The 12,618-nt window shown below is 34.3% G+C and overlaps 2 protein-coding genes across 2 annotated transcripts; both read right to left on the bottom strand.

Annotated features, from left to right (window-relative positions):
- Window positions 1-516: 516 nt before the first annotated feature.
- LOC108319659 (scarecrow-like protein 14) lies at window positions 517-3,371 on the bottom strand. The gene is made up of 2 exons (XM_052878586.1): window positions 957-3,371; window positions 517-795 (listed from the first exon to the last, which is right to left on the bottom strand). The coding sequence occupies exon 1, from the start codon at window positions 3,052-3,054 to the stop codon at window positions 1,000-1,002; it is 2,055 nt and encodes a 684-aa protein (XP_052734546.1). The 5' UTR covers window positions 3,055-3,371; the 3' UTR covers window positions 517-795; window positions 957-999.
- Window positions 3,372-4,535: 1,164 nt separating this feature from the next.
- LOC108319661 (scarecrow-like protein 14) lies at window positions 4,536-7,968 on the bottom strand. The gene is made up of 2 exons (XM_017550867.2): window positions 7,771-7,968; window positions 4,536-7,378 (listed from the first exon to the last, which is right to left on the bottom strand). Exon 2 carries the CDS (start codon window positions 7,345-7,347, stop codon window positions 5,107-5,109), a length of 2,241 nt encoding a protein of 746 aa, XP_017406356.1. The 5' UTR covers window positions 7,348-7,378; window positions 7,771-7,968; the 3' UTR covers window positions 4,536-5,106.
- Window positions 7,969-12,618: the final 4,650 nt, after the last annotated feature.

Here is a 12,618-nt window from a genome sequence, read left to right as displayed (position 1 = left end):
TTAAGATACCTCTGCTGATAGTGATTGCCTCAGACAAAGTAAACTTGCAGCAACCATACTTAAGTGTTTGTTTGTTCAAAAGTCAAATAGAATGAACTATAATAGATAAAATAGTTTTCTAGTACAGTAACTTTGCTTGTTTTATTAAACAATGATGATACCAAACCAACTTTCGATCTTCAACTTCAAGTTCTTGAGGTACTGAAAGATTATGTCAGGTAAAACAATATTCAAGAAACTTCATACTGTTATTATTTTCTAAATCAAGTTTCACAGTCTAAAATCATTGAAATTAATCAATTCATATCATGAATAACATATTTCACAATTGGAGCAACAGCCAACAGAATATGGCATTTGTCAGCATTCTTATCTGAATATTCTAGTTTATATTTAAGTAGTACCAACAAATAAAAAATTTGAAGTTCTTTGATCAGTGGAACAAATTACCCGACAATTTTAGAGAAGCTATCGCTGGAAATTATGACTTTCCCAAGTTACTGCAACAAAACAAAATTGCAAGCATCACCGGAAAAACAAACTGAACATTATCATCTGTTACATCATGTCAATTCAGTAGCTAATTTGGTTCAAGAGACAGCGTGTTACAGATTTAAATAGAAGGATGTGAAATGGCTAATACATGTTGGTTAGAAAGAAAATAACTCGATATTTTGATTACAAGTCTCTATCCTACAAGCAAAGTCAAGCCATAATTTTACCAAGTAACACGGTGAAAATTTTGGTACAATCTTCATAACAGCACCTGAAGGTGAAGCAAGTAGGTACCAGAACCTGAAACAGTGTAACGAGCAAAAATAAGCACCATAACAACAGCCTGAAATATCTCAAAGCTCAAGCACAAGCAAATGTTAGCAGACTATAACTCGAATCTTTGACAGGGAAAACAAGAAATGGAGAGAGTAAAAGCCAGTGACTGATTCTTAGAATCACACCTTTAGTCTAGTATGAGTTCTGAACCCACTTCAGTAACATACATTATGCGGGCACCCAACAAGTGGAAGCATACAAAATGCGGCCCTTCCAACCTTGAAGCATCCAATTGTTATCTTCATCAAAGACAAAATCTCTGTGGTACCATTCCTTTAACTTGGTCCTAAACTTGGTCATCAATTCCGGATTCAGTGGGAGCTGCTTGAAGCCAGCCCTTGTATTCCTAGCCTGCCATTGTTTGTATGTTTCAGGCCTTTCAATTCTCTCAGAACCTTCGCATGCTATAACATTCATAGCCTCCCGGCCCAAAAGCTCTCTCTCAATCATCAACCTCCATTCGTTTTCTCGAGGCATGACAGTGTCACACATATCATAAATAGCAGAATAATGAAACAAAGCCTCCCTAAATCTTGTGGCAAAGAAGGGGGCATTATATGATCCATTAGTGATGGACTGAGTAAAAATATTTGGATTTATCTTCTTGATCAAATGCAAGACTGCATTCCTAGGACTGTCCACTTCAATAGACTCATCCAGTAAATTCTCAAACCTCATATGACAATTGACAGCAACAAACTCATTGCTCTCAATTTTAAGGGCTTCCACCTGAATAGTTTCCCAGTTCCTTGATGCTATGGCATGGTATTCAAAGGGAACCTTGTAACGCTTACAATAGTTAGCAAGACGGTGACCCGTCTCCTCAATCCTTTCAGAGGGACGAAAGCCTGGTTGGGGAAACTCTATCCCTGTGATCCTCAGTTTGGGAGGACCACCTTCTCTATCTGATAAAAACTTAATAAGAATTGGCCAGTGGAAACCATATAGGATGCCAAAATCAATAATATGGATGGTTTCTGCCTTTGCAGCTGCTTTCATAATCATTTTATTCGCAAAGAAATATGTAAACTTCTTGAAAGGGGAAGCGGAAAGGAAAACCTGGTATGCCTTGAGAAACTCAGCAGCAGAGCTCCTCTTAGAGGTCAGAAAAGAATACATGCCCTGTGCAACTGTACCATCCCCAACCAAGCGTGCCTCAAGGCCGTTGGCAAAGTAATGAGCCAACCTCTGTGATGCATCTCCAAAGGGAGAAGAGTGTTGCCTAATCTGCTTTAGCAATTCATTGGCCGTCCTGTTGTCATTGGCATACACAGATTGTGAGCACATCAGCAAAAGATTCCTCAAATCAACTGTTTCCTTGTTCCTCTCTTTTTTCCTTGAACGACTCTTCCCTCCATCTGCTTCATCAACCTTCACTGCTCCACCTGGCAAAGAATTGATTTGGCTACACATGTTTCCCTCATGAAGCAACACCCGATCGAAAGCATCAGACAAGTCACTTTCATCGACATGGGAAAGTGCTGTCTGCTTGTTACTTCTCCCTTCTTCTTCTTCTTCCTCCTCTATAGCGTATCTCTCGTCCCTCTTGTGATTTTTCCCACTCAACCCATACGAGGTGTCTCCAAACTTATTGAACGCTTGTTCTCCGTTTGAACCTAGACCAGTCACAAGGTTAGGTCCCGGAGGAAGAAACTTGCTAGCTTCCTCCAGGCCCCGCCTAAACTGGGAAACGGAGTCCACATCATTGAAAATATTCTGTGATAAGAGTTTGGCAATAGAAAAATCCAAATCTTGGAGTCCATGGTTGGCGGTAATTGAGGGAGACGGTTGAGAAAGGGCGCGGGAGTTAAACTTAAAAACAGAATCTGGAGAAGGAAGCTTCAACTCACTGGAATTTTCATCTGAAAAATTGTTGTTACTGCTGTTGCTGCTGGTGCTGGCGGTGGTGGTGGTGGTGGTGGTGGTTTCAGCTTCAGGACTGAAAGCAAGGGGGTGTTGATTGGGGGAAGGAGGTAGGTTACCGGCGAGAGCGTCGTAGAAGGATTTCTCGGTAACTTGCAAGGTGAGTGAGTCGTAGAATGGCTTGTGTTCGACGTTCTCTTCCATGAGGATCTGGCTGATGAACTTTGCAGTTTCTGAGAAGTCGTTGTCTTCGAGCGAAGGGTCTCTGGAAGAAGGATCCAAAGTCGGAAAAACAAGCGGGTCTGTGAGATGGGCCATGTCATCCTCTTCTTCACCGAAGAAGAAGTTTGGGTGCTCCATGGTAAGAGTGAAAGATTTATGCTTTCGTGTTGAGAAACAAAATTGATCGAAAATGGAAGAAGAAAAACCGAGGCAAAGGAACCTTTTTGACTATTATGACAAAAACCTTAGTTTAGGGATGCCGCCGCGAATGTTCGGAGCTGAAAGGAGGGTGCTTTTGTAGTCAAAGAACAGAAGAACATCACAAGTATATGTCTCTACAATCTCAAAACTGCATACAAACTGCTACTTCTTGATTTAGGTATGTAAGATGCTCTAATCCACTTTCCCAACACTTTTTTTTAGCAAAAGACATGTTCCCGAATCATTTCATCTATTATTGTTCTTGATATTTATTTATTTTTTTTAAAATATCTATATACTTTAAGGAATGAAACTATTTAGAAAGTACTTTTTGTCTTCATTCTCAAACAGTGTAAGATTTTTTTTAAATTATTCTGCTTCAAAATGTAAGAAAAATGAATTCTTTCTATATATAAAAACCTATATTTCTGAACGTCTGATCTAGATCCTCTTTTTAGTTTCAATGTAACTAAAACTATTAAACTAAAAGTCACAACTAACAAGAAATTATAATAAAAATATTTTTTAAAATAATTATTATAAATTTAACAAACTTATTATAACCAATTGTCATTAAATTAAAAAAATGTGTTACTTTTTTTAAGCTAATTGAAAAAAGATAGTTATTTCAATTTTTCAAATGGGATTGGAAAACTAATTTTACTGACTAAAAATTAAGTTAAATTAATCTGGTACTTTAGCACGCATATTTCCCAAAATAAATAAATAATCAATAAGTTTTAAAATATAGAAATTATATTATAATTAAAAAATATTCAACAAATAAATGTATTTGAACATATAAATTAAAAAAAAAAAAGTGGTTGTTTATTTCTAACCAAAAGGCCAGTATTTGACCGACAACGGTTCACGTGTCTCCTGTTTTGAGACTTTTTCATAGGAGTTTGTTCTCTTCTTGAATAGGTAGAGCATTCAAATTTTTAGATGTTATAAACTACTGAAAATAGTTAAAATAATAATAAAATGTTATTATTTATTAGATACTGTCAACATTAAAGCGAATAAAGCTTCATTTTAAGTTTTTCAAACATTTTTACTCAATTTTAAAAATTAAGTAAATTATTAAATGTTTAATAAATAATATTAGCCTATGATAGTATTTAAATGATTTTTTTGTGAAAATCCATCATGATAATATATGGCATAGTTTATTTAAGAATTTCGCTACATCACTAACTGCTTAAATTAAAATAAAATACCACCAATTTCTTTTTTAAAAAAGTAATTAAGAAATCAATTTAGTTAAGTGAAAAGTTATAAAAATGATTTTCAACATTGCAATCTAGGAAGAAATAAAACTTAGACATTCATTAAGAAATTCAGAAAAAATAAGAGTGAAATTTCCTTTAGTTAAATGACTGATTAAAAGGAATAGCATATTATCTTATCATATAAACTTCGAAAAAAGATGTGTCATAAAGAAAATACATGGTTACATGAGAAAGAGAATATGCATACCAGTTATACCTTCTTAATTACGAAGGCTACACTGTAATAGTACATTGAAGGATAAGAAAAGAGTGAAGGAGATTCCAGATTCATTTATAAGTTTTTTTTTTTTTTTAAAGTACATTGACGTGAAATTTTTTTAATAAATTTTAAAACATCAAAATTAGTGTTAATAAGTGTATTTGAAAAATACAAGGACAATACACAAAAATCTAAAATTCAGGTGGAGTGAAGGATGTATTTGGCAGCATTTCAACTTCTACAATCTCAGGATTCTGCAGGATTCTGCAGCTTAGGCTTACCTATCACAAGAACTCAACAAGGAAGAGTTCAACATTTGAATGTGTCATGCTCATGACTTGATCATTTAAAACTTGTGTGATTCCATTAGCAGGGATAAGCTTCTAGAATAACTGAAGTTTAAGCCATATAAATAAACTTCTGGAAGTTCATGTCTACCCTACAAACACATGAAACATTGCTCCTAATAAACTACCCTGAGAAGATCACTGTCAAGGCCTATGCAGGCACCCAACAAGATGAAGCATAAACTACTCTGCCCTTCCAACCTTGCAGCATAAAGTTGGCATCTTCAAGAAGCATGAAATCACTGTGGTAAATATCTTTCAACTTGGATCTTAATTTGTTGATGAGATGTTTATCCAAGGACAGTTGCCTAAATCCAGCTCTCGTGTTCCTAACCTGCCATTGCTTGTATGTCTCGGGCCTCTCAACCCTCTCACAACCCTCACAAGCTAAAGCATTCATTACCCTCCGACCAAAGAACTCTTTCTCAAACATCAACCTCATTGGATCTTCACGACTCACATTAGTATCAAGCACATCAAACAAAGTAGAATAATGGAAAAGGGCCTCCCGGAACCGTGTTACAAAGAATGGAGCATTGTAGCTCCCATTGACAGTACCATGTATAAAGATAGTGGGATTTGCCTTCCTTATTAAACTTAAAACAGCATCCCGGGGACTATTCAACACAACTGTCTCATCAAGTAGATTCTGAAATCTAAACATAGTATTCACTGCAAGAAGTTCATTTTCCTTTATCTTCAAGTCCTCAACTCTGATGGTTTCCCATTTCTGTGCAATGGCATTGAACTCGAATGGAACTTTAAACCGATCACAGTATCTTGCAAGGCGACGTCCCGTCTGCTGGACTCTCTCTGCTGGCCTGAAACCAGGTTGTGGGAGTTCTATCCCTGTTATCCGCAGCTTGGGAGGTCCCCCAAGTCGTTTTGATAGACGATAAATAAGAGCTGGCCATTGGAAGCCATAACGGATGCCAAAGTCTATAATGTGAAGAGATTCAACTTCCATGGCTAGCTGCAAAATTGTATGGTTTGCAAAAATGATAGATAGCTTCTTGAATGGACAAGCCGAAATATACATTTGGTAAGCTTTCACCATGTCTGCTGCAGAGTTTCTTTTGTATGATAAAGCAGTATAAATCTGAGTGCCTGTCCCAGCCAAACGTGCTTCAAGAGCATTTGCAAAGCAATGGGCCAGCCTCTGAGTCCCCTCACCCAGCGGAGAAGTATGTTGCCTTATCTGCTTCAGCAATTCATTAGCAGACACACGATCATCAGAAGAAACAGCTTGTGCACATAGAATCAACAATGTCCTCAGATCCACAACTCCTTTTGTGTTGCCTTGCTTCTTAACACGGCTCTTCCCACCACCAGACTTGTTTGTTTCTTCTAATTTCTTCTGTGCACTCGAGGATGCTCCATTAGGAAGGTCTGCGTAACAAATACACAAAGGAGCTGGCTCCTTTCTGCATCCAGTGCCCAGCAGAACCTTATCAAGCAATTCTGATATCTCACTGTCATCAATGTACACAGCAGACTGCTTGTTGCTTCTCCCATCTTGCGAATCTGCTTCTTCATCTTCCCGCCCGTGATTCTTCCTTCCTCTTAACTCAGCAAAAATTTCATCTCTCTCTACCTTAATTTCCTCTTGGATATGTGGAACCATCCTCAAAGAGGGGCTCTCCAAGTCAACAACCAAAGGATTCCCTTTAGGTAGGAACTTGTTGGCTTCCTCCACACCCCTCTCAAATTGCAGAACAGATTCACTCTTGCTAAACAAGGTTGGATCCAAAATTCCAGCCGCAGTGGAACTATGCAAGAATCCACTATCGTTAACACTGAAGTTGATTGTGGTGTTCATAGAAGATTGGATTGAACTGGCCTGGAAAACAAAGTCAGTGGGAAAAGTGGTTTGCAGTATGGAAGGCTTATAGTCAGTAAGATCAACGTTACCCCAATGAGACTCAATCGAGTTACCATTACTAGTGGCTGTACCACTGCTGCCATAATCACTGAAACTACTGTCCTCAGGGCTGTCTACGTTGTGATAGGTTTTTATTAAAGAAGGGTGTGTCTCACCAATGGCCTCATAGAATGATTTCTCAGCAGCTTGGAGAGCCAAGGAATCATGAAACATACACGACTTCGCCTCCAAGTCCTCTTCCATAAGCATTTGGTTTATGTAGCGTAAGACAGTAGCAGAAAAATCAATCTCGTCCAGTGGAGACTCCTCGTCGGTGGCAAAGGAAACACAGTTCTGAGCAACGTTTGGATCAGGTTGAAGAATTAACGAGTTATCCCTGAATCCAAACTCGAAGGGTCTCATCATCCCATTAACAGGGACAAGGAACTGATCCTCTACAACAACCGTGTTGGACACTTGGTTGTTAGGTTTAAAACCGTTGATGAAATTGGACTCGAAACGTGGATCCATCAAGGTGAAAACTTTCAATTCACAACCAATACTGCAAATTGAAAAAGTGAGAAAAAAAAATCAGTTTGTTTCCCACCATGAATCCAGAACCGTTAGCATGGCTTTCTAAAAAGCCATGAAAGTGGAAGAGACAGAGGTAGTAACACATGTATGGAAAAAGCTAAAAGCAGGGATTTATATATGTTAAAGCAATCAAAAGTTGTAACTTGATGCATGTGTTGAAAGAAGAATCTTGAGGGAACATTGGTAACCCTAGGATAGTAAGATTTTGAGGCAATTTATGTGCATGGAAGCAAAATCAGTGAGGTTGCTTTGCATAGCCGATGGACAGAAGAAATAAAGTAAGAAGATTGACTGATTAATAATGAAGCAGGCAAGAAAGAAAAGAAATAAATAGAATAGTAGAAGAGAGGGAGAAGGAACCTGTGATGGAGAATTGAGATTTTCTTTTGTTTGGGGCCTTGGTGGAGAAGACATGAATCATGAGATCAAATTGAGACAGATCATAGAATGTTGAAACTCAAAACAAAACCAAACTTCCTTTGTGTGCCAAATGTTAGAGATTGGCCTCTGAAACTTTTTTGTGACAGATACAAATGCAAATGTTTGGTGGCTAAGGTGGGTGTTGTATACCATCTTAAATCTGGTCTTAAGTTATTCTTAACATTGTCTTCAAGTGATTATTGTTGTAAAATATGTCTAAAGTGCACTAACTTCACTCAGCATTCATCATTAATTAATAATGCACTTATTCATAGATAATTACAATCTTTATCAAAATAAAAAATTATTTCTAATGTCAACTGGTGTCACCTCACATATTTTTATTATGTAGCTTCCGTACTATTTTTTTTTATGAGAAATGAAATTTTGAGAACTTTAATATTATAAATATGAAATTTCATAAAAGAAAATAAATAATAGTAATGGTTCCAACGTTTGAAAACTATATGACTTATTGATTAATCGAAATTCGTGGTTTTCTTGCACAGTTGAAGCAAGGTTGGTGAATTAGAATCTAAAGAAGACAAAGGACCAAGAAAATTCAACTTTCAAAAAGGTTTATAGCTAACGAGAGATGCATGTATGTAACCAATGCTCACTAATAAATTATTATTGTTACTATGATTTGGTCGACACCTGGGAGCTTTATATCTTACTTTAACCTACTTTGACCTACATTCCAATTTCCAACCATTTTAAAGTAATTATTACTAAAAAAAATATGCTCCTCTTCATTATTAAATATGACATTAATTTTCATTGATTACGTTCTTTTTACTCACTTCTATCTAGTAAAACTTCTAGCTTTAAATATTTAAGAGTTTCTCCATGTTTACTTAAGCTTAAAAAACTAAAATGGTTTTATCTAGTAAAAATCCACATCACTAAACCATAAATAAATTTATATAAAAAACTGAAATATTATTTTCAAATCAAAAAAATAAATATTTTATTTTATTTATTATTTGTTGTTAAGCTCATACTTTCTTGACATATTCTATAATTTTTACGGTGATAATTTTTAATTCATAACATTAACTACTACATAACTTTAATATAATTAAAGAGACTTGTATCTATACACTGTTGTAACTGTATTTAGGTAAATAATTGAATTTGTACTAAAACAATTGATGTATAAATTTTAATTTATTAATTTTGTTTAAACTCTGTTAGTGGATTAGAATAATTTTTATTTTTAATAATTATTTCATTAAATAAAAAACAATGTTAATATATAATCAATTTTTAGAGAAAATATTTTATCATTTATTTATTTTGTACTTTAAAAATTTAATTTTTTTAAAAATTACTTTAAAATTATTAAAAATTACTTTAAAATTCATTATATATTAACTTTTTAATTCAATAATACATAATAATTAAAAAATATTTATATATTTAATTATATTAATTAATAATGAAATTTAAATAAAATTAATAAATTAAAAATGTTTTATTAAAAGTGTAATTTTTTTCTCACTATAAAAAAATACGTCTGATCCAATTATTTACCTGTACATTTTATTAATTACATTTTGTTAAGATATATAAAGAACACCCGAAAAAAGATGCACCACTTAAAGCTTTCTAAGATGCAATGAAATTATTTTCTTTTAGTTGAAATTCACATTAAATGTATATACTAAAAGTATAAATACGTTGATAACTTTTTGTAAATATTACTTTCTAGCCTCTATACTTCTTTGCCTATGTTAACAATTGTCAAGCAAATAAACAGATGTGTCGGTAGAATAATGTATTTGGTTCTTTGTAAGTGATGACAGTACGAGGTTTTGAATCGATTCAGTAAATTCTGGAACCGATTCTGTCATTTGATATGTCAGGAATCGCATATACCTTATTGTGTTTTAAAATTTGAAGTAGAAAATTTCAACTTTTGTTACCCAAATTCTTTCTAATTTCATATAGAATACTATAATGCTTCTCCTCTTTGTTAATATAATAGTAAGAATGATTTTTTTTACTGGAGATTATTCAAAACTTGTATTTAAGACCATTTATTAAGTGAGAATAAATTCATATATATTTACTCATTGGTTTAAATTAATTACGATAAAAAAGTGAAAATGAGCTGGTTTGTACCCGTGTCTTGTTTTTTCCTTCATAATTAACTTCAGCCCTTTCTAAATGTCAATTTTTTTTTATATTTATACAATACAACCTATTCATCAGCATTTTCTTAAAAAAATAATAATTCAAACTAGTCCAAAAATAGTTTTATATTATTTTTTACTTATAAAGATAATTTCGATCTATTTTTATATACAATGAAATATTCTTTTATTTGTTATATTAATTAAATCACTTACGAACTCTAATTTTTTCACTTTTACTTTTAAAATTCTTAAAAAAAACAACATAAATTTTATCTTCAAATCTACTTAAATCCATTACTCTATCTTTAGACAATAAGACACGTTTAATATTTTTCTGTTTTATTCTGACATGATATCAACGTCAGTAAAAATATTATGAGTTTTAAAGTAGAGTTAAATATTTTTTTCATCCCTTAAGTATCACACGATTTTAGGTTTAGTCCCTACTCGAAACTTTGATTGTTTTTAGTCCTTATAGTTTTGAAACTATTACTATTAGTCCTTAAAATTGAACGGCGTTAACTTTTGTTTGATGTGGCAAACGACGAGGCCACACGTTGCTTGTGCTTGAGAACTTCGTTCATCTTCTCCGGTAGAGCAACCACGGTTTCGCTTCTCGTGCACCATTACCCCAATCACGCAACAGCCCAAGCCGCAAATCAAGCAAGCATTTCCATTCTTCATCTGCAAAGAATCCAAACAACGGAGCCCTTTCTTCTTCCTCGCGAGTCATCCATGGCATTCTCAGAATCACCTGAAACTCAGACAAATCCAGAAAACGCGAGCAACCCAATCGCAAATCGCACCGGAAGACGCGCACCGAGTTCGCTCCGACCAATCGAGAACCACAACCAACATAAATCCCAATTCGTGAGTGCTGCGACGAACCCTAAATCACCTAAGCTTCTCCGCCGTCGCGCCTTCATCTCGCAAGCTCCCCTGCAGCGACGACATCCTCCATCAACGCCACCTTCAACGCCCAAAATCCTTGCAAGCTGCGACATCCTCCCTCGCATTATCACCGTCATCCAGATGCGCCATCACCTGCAACAGACCTGCAAATCCAAAAACACAGCAGAAACCCCATTCGCCATCTGCAAGATAGCAACCCTTCCCTTCTCGCGTTCTTGGCTCATGACGGCGTAAGATAGAAGAATAGAATCGTGGCGCAGGTGCAGGGGCAAGTTTCCCCAATCTGGCAAACCCTAATTTGGGGTGGAAGGGGGCTGACACGTGTCAAATTCTTATTGGCCAGATAAAAAGAAAAGCAACGTGGCAGAGAGTGAAGAGGGAAGTTGGCATAAGACGTAGCCTCGCCGTTTGTCACATCAAACAAAAGCTAACGCCGTTCAATTTTAAGGACTAATAATAATAGTTTCAAAACTATGAGAACTAAAAGCAATCAAAGTTTTGAGTAGGAACTAGACCCAAAATCGTGTGATACTTAAGGGACGAAAAACATATTTAACTCTTTAAAGTATCATCCTTGAAATTTGACTAACAGTGTACACTGAAATGGGCCTTACAAGCCCATCCTTTGCTTTACCTTTTGAATTGAGTATGACAGAATATTCACATTACGAATAGGATACTTTAAAAAGGAATATTCCATAGATAAAAAAAATAAAAATATTGTGGAATTTTATGAACCACATTTTGAATTGATTTGTTTAACTGAATGGAAGTGTTTGTAGTCAAAGATTGAGAAATGATGGCTGTATTCATTTATAAAGAGATAACAGATGCATGAATACAAAACAGCTTCCTCTTTTCTACAAAAGTCATTCTTCTCTACACACTCACAACAAATGTAAACATGTTTTAGATAAAACACCAACCTCTAAGATACCTTCCGTTCCTTTTTTAAAAATTTAAAACTAGATTCTCTATAAGTGTACCATAAATTAAATAAATACTGCATGCATTTATAAAAATATTCTTTATGTTATAAAAATACTTATTGTTTGATACTACGTACTGTAGTAGTGGAATAAAAATATTGTTTCTTAGTGTATGACTTGATGGATAAAATGTGTGTGGATATTGTTTTCTGATGGTCTTTCTTCAAAAGGAAATGATTTTTTTTTATAAAATACCACGTTCGTTAAATTATATTTTTTTAACTTTCTTATTTATAAAATTAAACCAAATAAGGAAAACATTTTTCCTTGTCGTTTGTGGGAATGGAATAAGAGGACATCGTATCTTCCAATTCTGTTTATTTTTTGTTTCAAATACATATTTTCTCTTAAAAAATATCAAATTATGTTTAGTTGATTTGAATGGTTTAAAACTGTGTGCAATAAATTGAGAGTGGCGATTTTTCTTTTGGCCCATGCTATTTTTTACTCTATTTTTTTTCCTTATTGTGTTTTATCTTCTTTCTACATTAAATTTATAGGAATTGATTTGAGATAATTTTAATTAGTAATTACATTACTTAATAACTAAATTAAACATATATAAAATTCGAGAATGGAAATAATTTTTTAGTTTCTAACTCTTCACGTTATATATACTCATAAAAAAGAAATCAATATCATATACTATTTGATTATAAAAAAAAGTAAAATAGAAATGTATTACCCTCTTTTTAACATTTGACATTATCCTTTAAAAAAAATTGAATTCATTATTTCAGGATGAG

Source organism: Vigna angularis, chromosome 5 (genome assembly GCF_016808095.1).
Source record: "Vigna angularis cultivar LongXiaoDou No.4 chromosome 5, ASM1680809v1, whole genome shotgun sequence".
Lineage (NCBI taxonomy): Eukaryota > Viridiplantae > Streptophyta > Magnoliopsida > Fabales > Fabaceae > Vigna > Vigna angularis.
The sequence above is the reverse complement of the archived record's forward strand: the minus strand, read 5'-3'. Positions and strand labels throughout refer to the sequence as shown.

Excerpts from the sequence above, each read along its gene's own strand:
- LOC108319659 (XM_052878586.1), bottom strand. The coding sequence starts at position 3,054 with ATGGAGCACCCAAACTTCTTCTTCGGTGAAGAAGAGGATGACATGGCC.
- LOC108319661 (XM_017550867.2), bottom strand. The coding sequence starts at position 7,347 with ATGGATCCACGTTTCGAGTCCAATTTCATCAACGGTTTTAAACCTAAC.